The sequence below is a fragment of the Sinohyriopsis cumingii genome, unplaced genomic scaffold (genome assembly GCF_028554795.1).
Source record: "Sinohyriopsis cumingii isolate HCF-2022 unplaced genomic scaffold, ASM2855479v2 utg001170l, whole genome shotgun sequence".
NCBI lineage: Eukaryota > Metazoa > Mollusca > Bivalvia > Unionida > Unionidae > Sinohyriopsis > Sinohyriopsis cumingii.
This window is the reverse complement of record NW_028315967.1, coordinates 285,678-302,974: the sequence shown is the minus strand read 5'-3', so window position 1 is coordinate 302,974 and position 17,297 is coordinate 285,678. Positions and strand designations below refer to the sequence as shown.

The 17,297-nt window shown below is 34.8% G+C and overlaps 1 protein-coding gene across 1 annotated transcript in view; it reads left to right on the top strand.

Annotated features, from left to right (window-relative positions):
- Window positions 1-224: 224 nt before the first annotated feature.
- Window positions 225-17,297, top strand: part of LOC149772807 (AP-3 complex subunit beta-2-like) — a 77,394-nt gene continuing 60,321 nt past the window's right edge. The window contains exons 1-5 of the mRNA XM_089947265.1: window positions 225-453; window positions 3,196-3,271; window positions 6,485-6,559; window positions 9,998-10,093; window positions 16,957-17,117. Coding sequence (XP_089803391.1) covers window positions 320-453; window positions 3,196-3,271; window positions 6,485-6,559; window positions 9,998-10,093; window positions 16,957-17,117 — 542 coding nt within the window. The 5' untranslated portion in view covers window positions 225-319. The remainder of the gene's footprint in view (window positions 454-3,195; window positions 3,272-6,484; window positions 6,560-9,997; window positions 10,094-16,956; window positions 17,118-17,297) is intronic.

Here is a 17,297-nt window from a genome sequence, read left to right as displayed (position 1 = left end):
GAGAAGAGTATTATTCCAGAGTACCAGACAAAACTTGTTCTTAGCTCGGTTTATCGCTATTTTCAACTACCAACCATTAGAATAAATAAGTTAGGGAACCAGTCTAAATAGTTTGATGCAGTCGTAACTTTACAGTCAATCATTTATGGTAAATAGCAGAGATTATTCGCATGTCAGCTTTCGGAATACATCCTTAGGATTGACGTCAAAAGGGTGACAGTTGTATATTGGTAGTGAACCAGACTATTAGTTTTCCGGAAGTTTTGTTGTCCACCTTCGTGGGCAGATCGATAGCTGTCGTACGGAAGTTTGTCTTAAAATGTCTGGAAATGGTCTTCAGGTGGGGACAGGGGGATACGCCAATGAAAGGCCCCCATCTTCCACAGGGAGCGCGGAAACGGATCCTGCTACAGATCCTGCTAGCAGTGGATTTTTCAGCAATGACTACAAGAGGTAGGCTGGACCGGCGAGGCGTCACCTGACATGTAGCCATCATTCAACTTTCGACAAATAATAAATAACGAATTTAAGGATTTTGCAGGAGCATATAGGCTTAATAAATAAGAAAAGATATTAATATGGTAGACAAAAATACTGAAACTTGTTCAAAACATTCAGCGTAACATGTTTTCACGGTTGATTGTCTTGTGATGAAACTAAAAAAAAAAGCATTTATTGTTGTCTTATATATTTATTGAGTACGGTGAAGTATTCCAAATATGAGTTCACTGACATCATTTGAATACCATAAAGTACTCCAAATATGAGTACATTGACAGTGTTTGACATAATTTGAATACCATGAGGTAAACAAATGTGAGCACACTGACAATGTATGGCATCATTTGAATACCATGAAGTAAACAAATGTGAGTACACTGACAGTGTATAACATCATTTGACTACCATGAAGTAAACACGTGAGTACACTGACAGTGTTTGACATCATTTGAATACCATAAAGTACACCAAATGTGAGCACACTGACAGTGTATAACATCATTTTAATACCATGAAGTAAACAAATTTGAGTACACTGACAGTGTTTGACATCATTTGCATCATACAGAGAGCTCAAACACCTGATTAGTATTCTTTTGCAGAAAGTTGGAACCTTGCTCTATGAAATCTATAGTATGATAGTCATATTTTCCTTGACCCTTCCTACTGCATTTTAGGTACTTTGACATTTATGTTGGGGAGTGAGATTAGAGCCATTTGTCTATAGAAAAGATTAAATTCACCATTCTAATGTGGTAGCATTGGGTAGCCACTTATTTGCAGGCATAAGGAACTTATATACCTGTATAAAATTGATAGGAGGAGGATTTAATTTCTCAGCAATTGCATACATATAAGCCAAGACATCCTTTGTTCCCTTTTTTAACTATAATACCTCATATAAAAATCCATTTTTGGCCTTAAAGTCATTTGACCGCTTGATGTGTGCCCATGTTTACAGTCATTATTGAGTCCTACATAATTGTACTGGTATCAAATTTTCTGTACCCTGTAGATGGGACTCAATAGTTTCTGTAGTGTGGGGATAAAACACACAAACATGCCAGTTCTTTTGTCTCAGTAATGCAGGAATAATTATAATCTTCAATTTGTAAAAAGTGGCATGGCAGATTTTAACTATAAAACAGTATATGCAGTAGACGTCATTTAAAATGGTATTTTTATCTTACCACAGGTTGAATGTGTGTTGGTGGGAAATTAAATGAATGGCAGTATTTGATTAAACATTAATCAAATCAAGTCATAAATGATCCCCTCTTTTTTATAATTATCATTAACATAAGAGATAATCTGGAAAGTTTAACTTTGATTCAGTTATGCCCACCTAAGTGTGTCATCAGTGACATGTGAACTCTGCCCACTTCAGACTGATCTTGCATAGGTGCAATATTATTGGCCACTAAAGTGTAAATAGCGGTCAAGCAAATGTAAATCACTGGTATATACAGTTAATTTGGAAGGAAAATATGCCAGAGGTTAATCGAGGGTCAGCTCTACTTCAGATCATAAAAATGCACAGGTTGGAATTTCAATGTGCCAGAAATGGTTCAAAACCTGAGCGTACACATCTGTTGATAATGCTGCTTGGAGGAAACCATATTCATCAAGCACAGAATACATGACGGTGCTGTAGTCATGTAATACTAATGTAAACAACGACTTCCAATTTTCTGATGGGCATTTGACTCTGACCCCACACCTCAAGATAAATTTCAAAATATATAAATTGGGGTCGGAAGGGTCAATGGAAACTCAGTAGGTGTACCTGATCATGGTATGCAGTCTAATCATTATAGCCTAACTGATTTGTTTCATAAACCTTTGGAATAGAGAAGGGTAGATTTTGTGACCATGCTTTTTGTATAATACAAAATTTTAAGGGGGGGAGCATCACAAATGGGTCCCAATCCCAGTGATCATGATTACAGAATCTTGACTGTTGAACCAGGGGTTCATCCCTATACCCAGAAATTTAACCCCATGGGAACCTTTGAGATCCCCATCCTGTAACCATATATATACTTACAAAATATAAAACAAATTTGTATGGGTATGTGAGATAGCTTACCAGTAACTTCTTGTGGGTTGGTGGTTCTTTCTGGGGTTTTCCCGGGTTCTTCCTCCACCATTAATACTGGCCGCCATGTATAGCCTAACGTGTGCTGAAAACTGACGTTAAACCCTACAACAACAACAACAACAACAACAACACATTTGTGCATACAGCTGACATTGATCCTTTGGCCCCTGGGTGATAGGTTGTAAACTATTAAGATCATATTTCTAGAATGCATCCAGTTAACATGAGTCTATTATTTAGCAGTTTAATGAAATATGTTTTAATTTTTTTTCCATATATTTAAAGTTTTAAGTTTAATCAACACTGCTATTCTTGGTGTATCCAGTGTGGTAATGCATTGATATAATCTAGTCCAGCCCTAATTCATTGATACTGTTCTCACCCCCACCCCAGTTTGTTAAAAATTGACAATCTTACCATGTGAAATTGACAGAATAGAATTCATCCCCCCTTTATTTAATTTGAAAATTGTCCCATATGAAACTGATGGAGAACAAAATTCCCCCTTTGTGATAATCCTGGAGAAATATCTAATTTTAAACCAAAATTATATGTTTTATATTATATATTTATATTATATATATTATTTTCAGGCATGATGATTTGAAGTCAATGTTGGACAGCAATAAAGATGCATCAAAACTAGAGGCTATGAAAAGAATAATTGGAGTAAGTGAATAAGTTTCACTGAAAAGTGAATTAGTTACATTGACCAGTGAATTAATGTATTTACTGTATGTCTTGGGACATGAAAAAATAATTATTTATTTATTACCAACTCTCAAATTCCAAATTGCTAATTTATTTATTTTGACCCACATGCTCAAGAGTTACTGTTTTTCAGAGGTATAAGCAATCCAAACAAAGTGATGTGAATCATAAGAAATGACACACATCTTTAATTATACAAGTCACATAACCAGCATTCAGTATATTCACACAACTGATCTTCATCAATACATTTTAGTTTTGTGTTTCAGCTTACCATAACACAAAATTCATAATTTTCAACACAGTCTTCATTCTACCTTTGATTTAGGACAGCTGGGTGTCTTGGTGTTTCCTTTTGATCATAATTGTCAGAATTGCCTTTTGTTTCTTGAAAGGAGACCAGGTAATTGTTTGAACCATGAAACGTGCTTTGGAAAATAGGGATTTTTTCTGGCCGCAGTGCTGGTAACAATTTGTTCTGCAACATTGATCAGCATGAATTAACTGTTGTAAAATCTAAAGTGGGTTGAGCAGGATGAGATGTCCTGCTTAATAGTAGTTCTAAATTGTTTGGCTCCCCAAAATTATATTGGACTGACTAACCATTGACGTCAGTATCATTGTCAATCAATTAAGGTATGAACACTTGCTCATTTGAGTAGCATGATACCGTAGCCAAGTAAACAGGTAGCAGGATAAACGTAACTGAGTAACAGGTACTTATTTATGATCAAAGCAAACTAGGTCAGATTGTTTGAGATACTACTTTTATTTTCAAAGCATTATTTCTGAAGCATCTTTGTTGGATTTTGGACGTATCATTTAAGTTTAGTGCATTTGTGCCTATAATTCAGATCTAAGGGATGTACTTCATTAGTGCAAGTAAAAATCTTCAGTGTACATGCAGTTATGCCATGATGTAAATTTGCTAAATAGTGTTGAACCAAGTGCTATTGTTGTTCATTCTTGTCATACCTGGAGCATTGTTTTACTGAGTTAGGCATTTACTTTTTTAAGTACGAAATAAAAATGTAATTACTGTTGCATTGATACAGTATTGTAAAGCGATAATGCTTAAACAAACAATAATAAACTGAAGACAGAAGGGATAAGTTACTGTTGTAAATGCTTACAGCAGCTCGCTAATGCTCAGCTCTTGTCATCGATTAAATTATACATAATTGAATTGGGTAGAAATAATAAGGAAACAGAAGAAAATTAAATATATTTATTGACTTTTCAAACAAATTGCATCAATTTATAATATTCCCATGTGATAATTCATGATGATAGTCTCGTAACAGCCACTTTTTTAATGTTGTTACGCTCAAGAAATACTTAGATTAGTAGAAAAAATGTTGAAGGTGTCCCAAGACTTTTAGTACATGAAAATGTTGCTTTTATTTTATGTCCCAACATTTATTGGTTGTCAAAAATACTTTTGAAAATAATTTAGGGTGCCCCAAGACTTACAGTCATTACAGTAGTTACACTGAAAAGTGAATTAATTTAACTGAAAAAGTTTCAGTAAAAAAAATGTTCATTTGGATGATATTACTTATTGAAGAGATTCCAGGTACTTGAATGGTTTCCATTAAAAAATATTGTCTGGGTTTTAACAACATACATTTTCATTGTTTTTAGGGATGTTTTTTGGCAAAGCTTGATCAGATACATTCAGAGGTTTTGTTAGAGGATGTTTCATTTAAGAATCAGGGTATTATTTCAGCATGATATGTTCAAACTGTCTCCAACACATGTAGAGTCTTTTTCATGTTGAACTGAAGTGTTGACTAAAATATAATTTAAGAAAAACCAGTGGTTTTTATTTGAACTACTTAATATTCCGATTACACACATCATAATGGAATATGGCCTCCAGTGGTTTTTAGTCAATGCACTTTATATACCAAGTACACACATCATAATGGAATATGACATCCAGTGGTTTTTAGTTGAAACACTTCTTATTGAAAACTCAGAATGTTCCTCTTTGAAGGCTGTTTTTATCCATCTCAAAAATTATGTTTTGTAAAGGTTGAATTTTTAATTGACAAAACAGCATCCGATTTATCTATTTGTATATGCTGATGATGTTGACCTCCGACTGAAAACTGAAGTTAAAAAGATTAAAAGCCATGTTTTTTGAGTATTATTTATGTCTAGCTTCCATGTAGAGAAGCCTATACTGTGTTCTTCATGACTTTGGGTTAATTTTATGTTCTCAAACTGATCTTTATATTTAGAGAGTTTCAGAGGCTTTGGGTCAAGGTTGCCAACCAACTAAAGTTACCTAGCTTTGTGGATGGCTTGCACTAGGGGTTAAGGGAGAACCATATTGATTTTCAGCAGTCAACAGGTCAAAGGTCTTGGACTGTGACTGACACAAGAAAAACAGTTTCTGACAACAAATTTCAGTTTTCTGCTGACAGGACTATTAGACATTGTTCTGGCATATAATGTGATGTACATCTTCATATATGATTGTTGTTTTGAATATCGACATACTTTAATTATTAATTCATTGCTGTTTTCAAAACATTTTGTTCAACTATTTATGCAGCCAAGAATATATTCCTTGTTTAAAATAGGACTAAAAACCATAAGCACATATGAGTACCATAAGGCAAACATATATTAGTACCATAGGGCAAGCATATATTATTACCATAAGGTGAGCGTATATTAGTGTATATTAGTACCATAAGGTAAACATGTGTTAGTAACATTAGTACAAATGTAAGGCAGTTTTATATTTGTATCATAAGGCAAGCATATTTTAGTACCATAAGGCAAGCATATTTTAGTACCATAACGCAAGTTTATATTAGTGCCAATATAAGGCAAGTTTTTATTATTACCATAAGGCAAGCTTATAATTAGTACCATAAGGCAAGCATATATTAGTACCATAAGGCAAGTGTATATTAGTACAAATATAAGACTAGTTTTTATTAGTACCATAAGGCAAGCATATATTAGTACCATAAGGCAAGTTTATATTAGTACAAATATAAGACAAGTTTTTATTAGTACCATAATGCTAGCTTATATTAGTACCATAAGGCAAGCATATATTAGTACAAATGAGCATGAGGAAAACTTTTTTGTCTTCCTAAAAGTAATAAATGACAATTAAATAATGTCTTATCTTCTGTATCTCTGGTGTAGATGGTTGCAAAGGGAAAGGATGCCTCGGACTTATTTCCTGCAGTTGTCAAGAATGTGGTGTCAAAGAATTTGGAGGTAAGAAAACAACTGTATGCAGAAATCTAAAGATAGTTTTTTTTACATGTAAGTTGAAATTAATGTATTTAGTCCAGCTTGATAGATCAAGGCAAGCTCTTATAGTGTGACCAACCTTAAATGTTTTCTAGGGGCCCCGAGTGGCCGAGTGGTCTAAAGCGCTCTTCGTTACGGATCACTGCCATCTCACCTCTTCCTGCGTCGGTTCGAGTCTAAGATTCAGCCAATGTGGGTATGTGAGAAAGCTTGCCAGTAGCTTCTCGTGGGTCGGTGGTTCTTTCCGGGGTTTTCCCGGGTTCTTCCTCCACCATTAATACTGGCCGCCATATATAGCCTATCGTGTGCTGAAAAATGGCGTTAAACCCCACAACAACAACAAATGTTTTCTTTCAGGCGGAGAATCTATTTTAGCTGACTTAACTAGATACTTTTCCCATATTAATGGTAAAGTGAGACAGAAGTCACTTGTCCAACATCATGATTGTCATCAACATTTTGTAATTTTGTGAATGTTTTGCTTAAAGTTTTTCATTTTCTATTTCCTAGACTACGTGATAGATTCTCATTGTATTGTCATGTATTAATATGAAGTTAATGCATTTCATTCTGCATCATGCTTGCTCAGCCTTTTGACTTACAGCATTAGCTTGCTTATGGGTCCAAAGTGCAGACACTGTTTTGTTTTGAGCTTTGTTTAATTTGACATTTTTTCAGATGATCATGTAAAATTTAAAATTTAACACACTTTTATGACCAAAAAGATGTGAAATGGTAAACTAGTCTGTGACAAATTATATCCTGCAGTTTATCACAAGTCTCAGGGAACCTTGCTTCCAAGACAGATATACGTAAAGTTATCAGAATCTGCAGAGTAGTTAATGGTCAGACTTGGGTCAACAGGGATGAAGCCAGTAAGATTTTTTGACAGTTAATGGCCAGTCTTTATTAAAATCATATCTCCACTGTCTTATGTGAAGATCTGACAGTGAATACTTTGCAGTCATGTTTTGGTGACTTAAGTTATTACCGTAATCACTAATTTTATCAGCAAATCAGATGAAATCTTGTACAAACATGTTTGGGAAACTGAGCAGTATGGCTGAAGAGCATCCATGTGTGCCAAATGATTATATTCACTTTCAGATTTTTTAAAGCGTCATTTTCATTGACTAATTCAAAGGTCACCAGAATATGACCCCTAAGAGGTCACTGTCAGATCTTCATGTAGGACAGTGGAGATCTGATTTTAATCAGATTGGACCTGGATAGCAAGCAAAAACCCAGTACAGTTACATAACAGTTAGTCTTCCTATGGTGTGATGGCTTCAGAGAAACTGATCTTTTGTTGAATGTGTATGTAAGCACTAAAGATTGTTCAGCAAATAATGATACGCATTGTTGTTTTAACAGTGTTCAAATTGGTGGTGACACATACAGGTGGTGACATACAGGTGGTGACATACAATGGATCATGAAAGTTATAAAAGCTTTTGCAGATTTTGAGTTGGACATTTCTGTACAGTCTTTAATATGCATTAGTAGAAATAATAATAATAATAATAATAATAATAGATGCTACTTTAGTGTATGTGTTTTAGCCTAGGGCACAACAGTGTCAGTAGTCACTTTTAAAAGAAAGCTGAAAAGTACTCTGATGCCAAAAAATGAGCCAGTAAAGTTAGTTTTTAGTGAGAAATAGACTTACAATAAAAATGAAAATAATGTTAATAAAAAATAGACAATGGTGGCATGAGAACTTTGAAAATTGATAGGGAGAACCAATTTTCATGATTTAAGAGTGGAGATAGATTGTACATTAAAAATTTTAAAATAGTATATTTGTGATTGGATAAGTGTTGGAATTTAATGCTGGTCATTTAGTTGTTGTTGAGACAGACAATGCCATATGTTGTTGAGACAGACAATGCCATATGTTGTTGAGACAGACAATGCCATATGTTTTTGAGACAGACAATTCCATATGATGTTGAGACAGACAATGCCCTATGTTGTTAAGACAGACAATGCCATATGTTGTTGAGAAAAATGATGACTTCAAAGCAGCACATTTCTGTACAAAGAAACAGTGAAGAAATAAATTCAAGTAAAGGAAGAATTAGATGACTCTGATGGCAAGATGGCATACATACATTTGTTTAAGTCAGATATAAGTAAAATTTAACACAAATGATTTGAAAAATTAATTGCAGTGCATTTAGATATAACAATTTTGGACCATTATTGAAAAACAGTTACCCTGTAATGCGATCTTTTGAGGCTGAGAATATAATCCAGATATGTAATAAAATAAATATCATTATTTTTTCATTTTCCTCTTTGTTCTTTTGAAAGTGAGGGACTTACGAGTTTATACCAAGGGAGTACCCCCCCCCCCCCCCCCCCCCCCGAAATAGGCTGTGAACTCCAATTTCCAAGAGTGAAGAGTTCAGGACTCCTCATCTTAAAACTCTGATGAGAAAGTTGTATATATAGTAACATTAGCCCTTCAGGCAGTCAGATTCACTTGCTCAAAAAGAAGTTATCATGTGTCAAAAGAAAGTGTCATATAGTAATAAATAGCTAAATCCTTTAAGCCACATGTGTCAAAAGAAAGTGTCATATAGTAATAAATAGCTAAATCCTTTAAGCCACATGTGTCAAAAGAAAGTGTCATATAGTAATAAATAGCTAAATCCTTTAAGCCACATGTGTCAAAAGAAAGTGTCATATAGTAATAAATAGCTAAATCCTTTAAGCCACATGTGTCAAAAGAAAGTGTCATATAGTAATAAATAGCTAAATCCTTTAAGCCACATGTGTCAAAAGAAAGTGTCATATAGTAATAAATAGCTAAATCCTTTAAGCCACATGTGTCAAAAGAAAGTGTCATATAGTAATAAATAGCTAAATCCTTTAAGCCACATGTGTCAAAAGAAAGTGTCATATAGTAATAAATAGCTAAATCCTTTAAGCCACATGTGTCAAAAGAAAGTGTCATATAGTAATAAATAGCTAAATCCTTTAAGCCACATGTGTCAAAAGAAAGTGTCATATAGTAATAAATAGCTTAATCCTTTAAGCCACATGTGTCAAAAGAAAGTGTCATATAGTAATAAATAGCTTAATCCTTTAAGCCACATGTGTCAAAAGAAAGTGTCATATAGTAATAAATAGCTAAATCCTTTAAGCCACATGTGTCAAAAGAAAGTGTCATATAGTAATAAATAGCTAAATCCTTTAAGCCACATGTGTCAAAAGAAAGTGTCATATAGTAATAAATAGCTTAATCCTTTAAGCCACATGCTTGACTGGACAAGTAGGATATTGATTTTACTTGTCTAAATTCAGATATGGTTGTCCAGTACACTTTGACAAGAGTAAATAACCAGCCTCGTGTATTGAATGGATTCCATGATGAGTTCTTACTTTGTTTTTCAGGTTAAAAAGCTGGTGTATGTGTATCTGACCCGTTACGCAGAAGAGCAGCAAGACTTGGCCTTACTGTCCATCAGTACCTTTCAGAGAGCACTGAAGGTAACTTATACCAGTGATAAAAGAATTCCACATTTTTGGCAGAAAATTGTAGTTGGAATTTTCATTTCTATTTCTGTTTGTTTTTTTGCCCTGTTCTGGATTTGTATTAGTGCCTCTGCATATTCCAGTACTGGATCGAGCATTTAGATCTGTGCTCACAAAATGAACTCTATTTGAGTTGTAAAGCCTAGTTTTGCTGGTGTAACATGATATCTGACTGGTCATTAAGTGCATTGTTTGTGGGATTTGGTCAGAAGATATGTGGTCTACTGTTCTACGCAAAACGGTGAAAAATAATCAGAAAAAGTCCATCAGGAAGTAGTTTTTTTATTATTCTTCCTAGAACTGAATCGGTGCTTATCTTGGTGGGGAACATTGTTGGATTAAACCCCTCCCCAGCTGAAATTGAGATTGCAAATGCCATCGGCTATAGTAACTTAATTGGAAGTTGAGCCAGGCACCAAATTTTAGCTGATCTTCACCATTGCCTAGATTGTCACTGAGTGTGTCACCTGGTGCCAGAGGTAACAACACATTTCTCCCTTTGGAGCAAAGATTGTCTTACTCTTCAGTTAAAAAGAGCAATAGTATGAGGGAGTGTTCTTCCTTGTCTTGTCAGCACACTGTTTGAAAACTATGTTGAGATACCATTGACAGATCCTTCCATCTCTCCTCTGAAACAGCACTGTCCTGGAACATCACAATGATAATATTGATAGGTCTCAGCATTCCCTCTTCCTTTTACCTCTTCTCCTAATGTTAATGTGATCAGGGAATTTATTTGAAGGAGAAAGCCAGAGTTTGAAGTAAATTATTTTATTCTGAAAATACGTCCCCAGTTACATTACTATGACACCCTCCCACCTCCCTGCCATATGAGTATTCTTGTTAATGCATCACTCAGCTTAAAACTCGCAAAGCCTGGCAGTGTCAAGGGAGATAATGGGCAAGGGTTATTGTTCTTTTGTATTTATAATGCCCATTTAGTTTTTGGCTTTTGGAGGGCTAGATTTGTGAGGTAGCATGTTTATATCCCAAAATGTTGATTTGATATGGTAAGTATTTGCAGAGAAACATAATTTGACTCAAAAATTTGCTTTTCTAAAATGGTGGTAGTCACAGGAGTCTGTAACACAATTTACATGCAGTGTAGTGTCAGACCTGCCAACCATTATGATTTTTGCCTAAGTCTTACAAAAATGACCCTTAAAATACGGAGTTACTGAATAAGAACAAAAACTACGAAAATGATTGTTGTGGTAAAATCTGGATAATTTTCTTGTCCATGTTTGATTTTGGATCCAGATTTCACATTAGATTTAGTGGAATTAGCCAGCGAACCAGACAAACTTTGAAGTAGTACCTCAGATGCTTTAAACTGCACATTTTCATGCAAAACATCTGCATCCTCAAACTGTTGATTATAGAATGTTTTTAAAAAATAGTGTGCAGCAATTCATTCATGCTGAAGATCAAAGGGAAAATAAGCCTCTTAAATAGAAGTAATAATCAGTACAGAAAATTTAAAAGGAATACTCAGACTTTTGTCAATAAAAGCAGGAAGGGACACAGTTACTTTTATTGGACATCCTGTGTCAATTTGGGTATGTCTTATGGTGGGAGAGATGATTACCATCATGTGAAATAGAAAAAAGAATTCCAAGAATTACATCATATTGAGAGATAGCAACAAGCCATTGAGCTGCATAGGGGTTGGAACTGAAGCTTGTACAACTGCATTAGAGGTAAATATAAACTTTTCAATTGAACATAATGTTTACACTCGCCATATCAGTTTCAAATACCAAACTTTTTAAATATATGTTTTCCAACTTTAAATAGCAGTACATTATATTTTGTTTCATTTTGCTAAAAGTTGGTCGAAAGTATAGAAAAAAAGCAACTGCCTTAGTGAGGCGGTCTGTGGTTGGCAGGTCTGTAGTGTATGCTTTTATACATATGCTACATGGTGTGTGTATGAAACATACCTTCTGTTGCAATGGTCATAAGAAATCCAGAGATGTACTTAAAATAGATGTTGAAATTGGGAATCCTTGAGTATGGGAATTGATTAAGAAGCAGGTTGACTGATAGGTACAGTATGATAGTCTGAGCTGACATTTTCAATATGTTGATAACCCGGCCAATGGAGGTGGTTGATGACCCAATCAAAAGGAGGTGGCAGGGATACTAATGTTAGTACTAGTTGATGGTGTGAAATGAGAGATTTAGTTGATGGTGTGAAATTAGAGATTGTGCTCAACAGCCTGGTTACATTGATCTGGCAAAGCTGTTATAATGCAGGCTTTAGCCACAAGTAGAATCAACATTTGATAGAATATTCTTTTTACTGCAATGTTAAATATAGGATTTTGTTATTTGCTCATTTTTTTTCTCTGTTAACTTTACATTGTCAGAATCGTTCAGTGTTTTATGATATTGCACTCATGTGCACTTCATATTGCAGTCACATGTGCCCATTAGTGTATTAGGAACTACTTAAAACAAATCATGTACACTCACGTAGTAGGCTCTTTACGTTTTGGTTGATTAAATTTGTTTCTGAATGAACTAAAGCAGAAGTTTTGTAGACTGCCACATACCAGCTGCTTTGCCACATTCCGAGTTAACTTTCTTGATACAATGTTTGGAATTTAGGCTTGCGGTAGATGCCAGATTTCATAAAATTAGTGGGTCCGTACAAAAAACATGCAAGTGACAAGGCATAAACTGTCATCTTTAGCTGGTATTAAGAAAAAAAAATATACTTACAGTTCTACATCCTGGATTTCCTCAAAATGTACTTTCTTAGTTCTGCAAATCCAAATTACATGTGCCATGTCATGGGTTCTCACACTTGATTACACATTTCAAAATTGTTCTGTTATTTCGACTATATTCCAAGTGCAATTACATCCTCCTTACAACATTCAAAATGAAATTAACATTTATTCCAGAGTTCACAACTAAGAGACGAACGTTTGTCGGCAACTAATAGTTTTCCTTACGGACTAATAAATATGTTCCAATACAGTTCCATCTGACTAATAAAAAAAAATGGATGCATGTAATTATTTTAAAGTTTGCTCTTCTTGAATTTTTTAAAGAATTCCATAGCAGAAATGCGGACAAAAAACTTGCTATTTTTAGTTACTGAACTTGTTGTAACTCCCATATGTAAATCCAGATCACCTAGGCACTTTATATTAAACATTACAAATGATGTGCAAAGCATTATTGTCACACTGACCAGGATCATATTTAAACAAAAGAAAGCAAAGAGGACAATATGGCAATTTGTACAAGGTGTGGAAAATATGGCCAAACAGCTGAAGACTGGCAATAGCAGTGGAACATGACAAACAGTATGATAAAGAAAGTAGGAACCGAACTTTTCTAGAGAAGTGGAAATGTGGTCAGCTGTGGCTTAACTTTAACTGTGAAGTAAATACCTTGTTTTGCAGCATCTGCAGAGAGCATTAAAAAATGGAGGATGAAAAAAAAAAGCTCATTTGTCGTTTAATTTACGGTTGGAAACAATAATATAACATGAAACCAAATCACAAATCCATCAGAAATGCATGATCACGAGTCTAGATTTATCAAAACCCAAAGGTCAGTCATCTGCAAGTAAAATCGTCATGTCACGGAACGAAAAATTTGTTAGAAGAATGTCAGTTTTGTTTAGGAATGTACGGCCCCTAGTAAAAATGAGAAGGCCATTTAGCGATTATATGTGGATGGTCCAGTTGGATGCCAAAAAGGGAATTGATGTTGGTCAAACATATATATGTCATGATAAAGAGGCACAAGTGTGCAAGAAATAAACTTGAACAAAAGATTATATCAGCACCATTTATTAGTATTATCACTGATGGTTCCACTGATAAAGGGTTCCATGAACAAGAAGATGTTTATGTGAGAACTGCCATGGGTGGGCAAATATGCACATTATTTTTGGGAATGACAGAAGTTTCACGAGCTAATGCTGATGGGATTATAGGAGCTTTTGATGATGCATTTGCATCAGTTGCAATGCCTGATTACAAAAGTAAACTTGTTGGGTTTGGTTCTGAAGGAACTGCTGTCAATACTGGAAAAAACAATGGTGTTATTGCTAGATATAGAGAATCGCAGAAATGTCTTGTAGGAATACATTGCCATGCTCATCATTTGGAATTGGCTTACAAAGCTGCCATTGTGAAAAAGCCTATCCATGCAAAAGCTGAGGAGCTGTTAACTGGACTTTACTATTTTTATTGGAATAACCCTTTAAATATAAGTGATTTGTTAGGTGCATGTGAGATATTCCCTACTCGTATTGGTGGAACTAGATGGTTGGCATATTGGCAGAGGGCTTTGGACAGTTTGTGGAAATCATATCCAGCAATAGTCAGCCACCTCCAGACATTGACTGAAACTGATCAGCCTTCAGCTAGAAGACCTGAAGCTACTGGGAAAGCAGCTGGATATCTGAAAATGTTGCTAGATCTGCATCTTGTTAATTATGCCCATTTTTTGACAGACGTCATAAATTTGCTGTTGTCATTGTTTCTTAAAAATGAGTCTTGTTTTGGTGTCTGAAGTGTACCTGAGAATTCTTGCAACTACTGGTGTCCTGGAACAGTTAAAATTAAGAGATGGACCTTGGTTAAAAAAGTTTCTGCAAGATCTTGGTAATGGACCTATAAAAGAATTTCATTGTTTTTTTTACTAAAAGAACAAAGTTCCCCAACATTAGTGCAGTTATCACTTCATGCTAGAGTGGACATGATCAACAGTTTAGCAGAACACTTGTATGCCCAATTTGACAAACAGCAGTGTGATGTATTGAAAGCCACACATTTTGCATATTTTCATTCATGGCCAACAGACTCGAATCATATTGGATTTGGTGATGAGGATGTTACTGCTCTGCTGGAACATATTTCCCCAGTAATGACAATGGCAGGCTTCTATCCAGAAAAGGTTGAAGAGGTATGGTAACTCTTGAAAAGTTTAATTTATGCTTGTGGGTGGCAGGTAGAGAACTTACAATGGTATGATGTTAACATGAGATTTCAAGAAGGTCACACTAACATTCTTGTACTGGTGGATATTGTGTTTGACCCTTCCAGCCTTGTCTGCAGATGCAGAGTGGGGATTCAGTGAATTGAAAATGACATCTGATTGGAGATGCAGATTGTGCAGCAGTGTACTGAATGACTTATTAATAATTCATTATTTAAGTGAAGACATTGCTGATTATGCCAGCTATATATTTATGGAACTCTTGTGGACCAAGACAAAGAAGACCGCTGTATTTGGAGGACTATTTAGAATCGGATGGAGAAGATTATGATTTGGGACAAACTGATGGCAAATCAATATAATTTATAATGTGTTTAAATCTATATTGTTTTTATGTACATGTGTTTTGAGGACTAATGGCTTTTGCTGCAGACTAGTGTGTCTTTTGTCCTGTTAGTCTGCTTGATTGGTTAATAAAAAGTTAGTTTTGAACCCTGTATTACATAACTTCTTTTTGATAATTGCAGTTGAAAGACTTCATATTTTTTACCACATTATCATTTCAAACATTCAATGACAGAATAGAAACATTTGCAAATGTCAACATGCTGCAGAAATCCAATGTACTTCATGTGGAATTGGCACAGATAAATCCAGTCCATAATCACAAAATGTGGAATCAACAAAAATACCAAAATCCATTCATTCCAGATCAAATGGAAAAGTTGTTGCAATGTGCATCCATTCACAGTATGACTCCAAATTTCAATTTTAAGTAGACCGAAATGCCTTTTTCTTCTGAAAGTTATGTGTAGCGTGCAAATTAGTTCAAATTTATCTGGGTGGAGTTATGTGTGCATTAATAATGTTGTTGTTGTATAATGATGAATCTGTGCTTGTGTATTTAGTTTGAAATATGGCATACATTCAGTTACTCTGTTTCTTGTAGTGTATTTGTATTTACATAATTAAGCCTTAGGTGGAATAAGAAAATGAGCATGTAATAAAAAGGTTGCTGCACCTGTATGGGAAAATATGAACTCATTTTGTCAGATGGATATACTGCACTTCAAAGGTAGTGTAGTATTTCCATCCAAAAAAATCGTTCATATTTTCCATACAAATGCAGTAACCTATAAATACTGAAGAAAAACATTAATATCTTGCTTTACCTTGTATTCCACAGATTGAATAGATTCCATCCTTTTTTCTACTTAAGAGATTAAAGTGAGATTTTAGTAATAGTTCATGCCAAAACTTGTGATGTCCATTTATTTCAATTTATGTTAAAGAAATACATTGAAAACTGCTAGGTACTGGCATTACTTATAGTAGAAAAAGCCCAAAATTCAGTTTCAGCTGAGTGAGTGAGGGTGGGGGTGCTTTACCCCTACATTACCATGGCATTGGTAAATAGCCTTCACACCCTTGGCCTATTTTCAGCACTTCTGAAATATTGCTGTTATATGACATTGTGTAGTTACTTTTCCTAATTCTCAACAGCTTTAGGAAGTGATTTTATGGGTACTTTATGATAAATTAAAGAAATAGAATGGTCCAGTAATGTTTATGTAGAATGTGACATAAATTAATCATGATCCAAAGGAAGATAGACTAGCAACACATTGCTTGTGAAATGTTTTAGGTCTGTCATTCCTAAGCCATTGTCTGAAATTATCTACATTTAGTTGTTTTTTTTTTTTCTTCTCTTCTTTCAGTAAGAATAACTTCTTTTACACGTTATGATGTCATTATAATGAAACCGTTTGGAGAGATAACAGATTTTAGTGATACGCAGAAAAGTTAAACTGGCTGGAAGAGGCTTTTGTTACTGAATACAATTTTTTTTATAGGATCCAAACCAGCTAATCCGAGCCAGTGCCCTGCGTGTTTTGTCCAGTATCCGAGTTCAGATGATTGCTCCTATCATGATGCTTGCCATCAAGGAGTCTGTAATGGACATGTCTCCATTTGTTAGAAAGACAGCTGCTCATGGCATACCCAAAATGTACAGGTACAGTTCACATCTTTATCCTGCTTTCTTGTCTTTATTCCTCCTCTTTCTTTCTCCACTGTCCATCCATTCTTATATTGTTTTATCTACTATTTTCCTAATGGACAAGTCAGTAGCTGCATAATCAGAGACCATATTTAGTGAATGGAGTAGGGTGAAAGTCATATATGCTAGATTGTT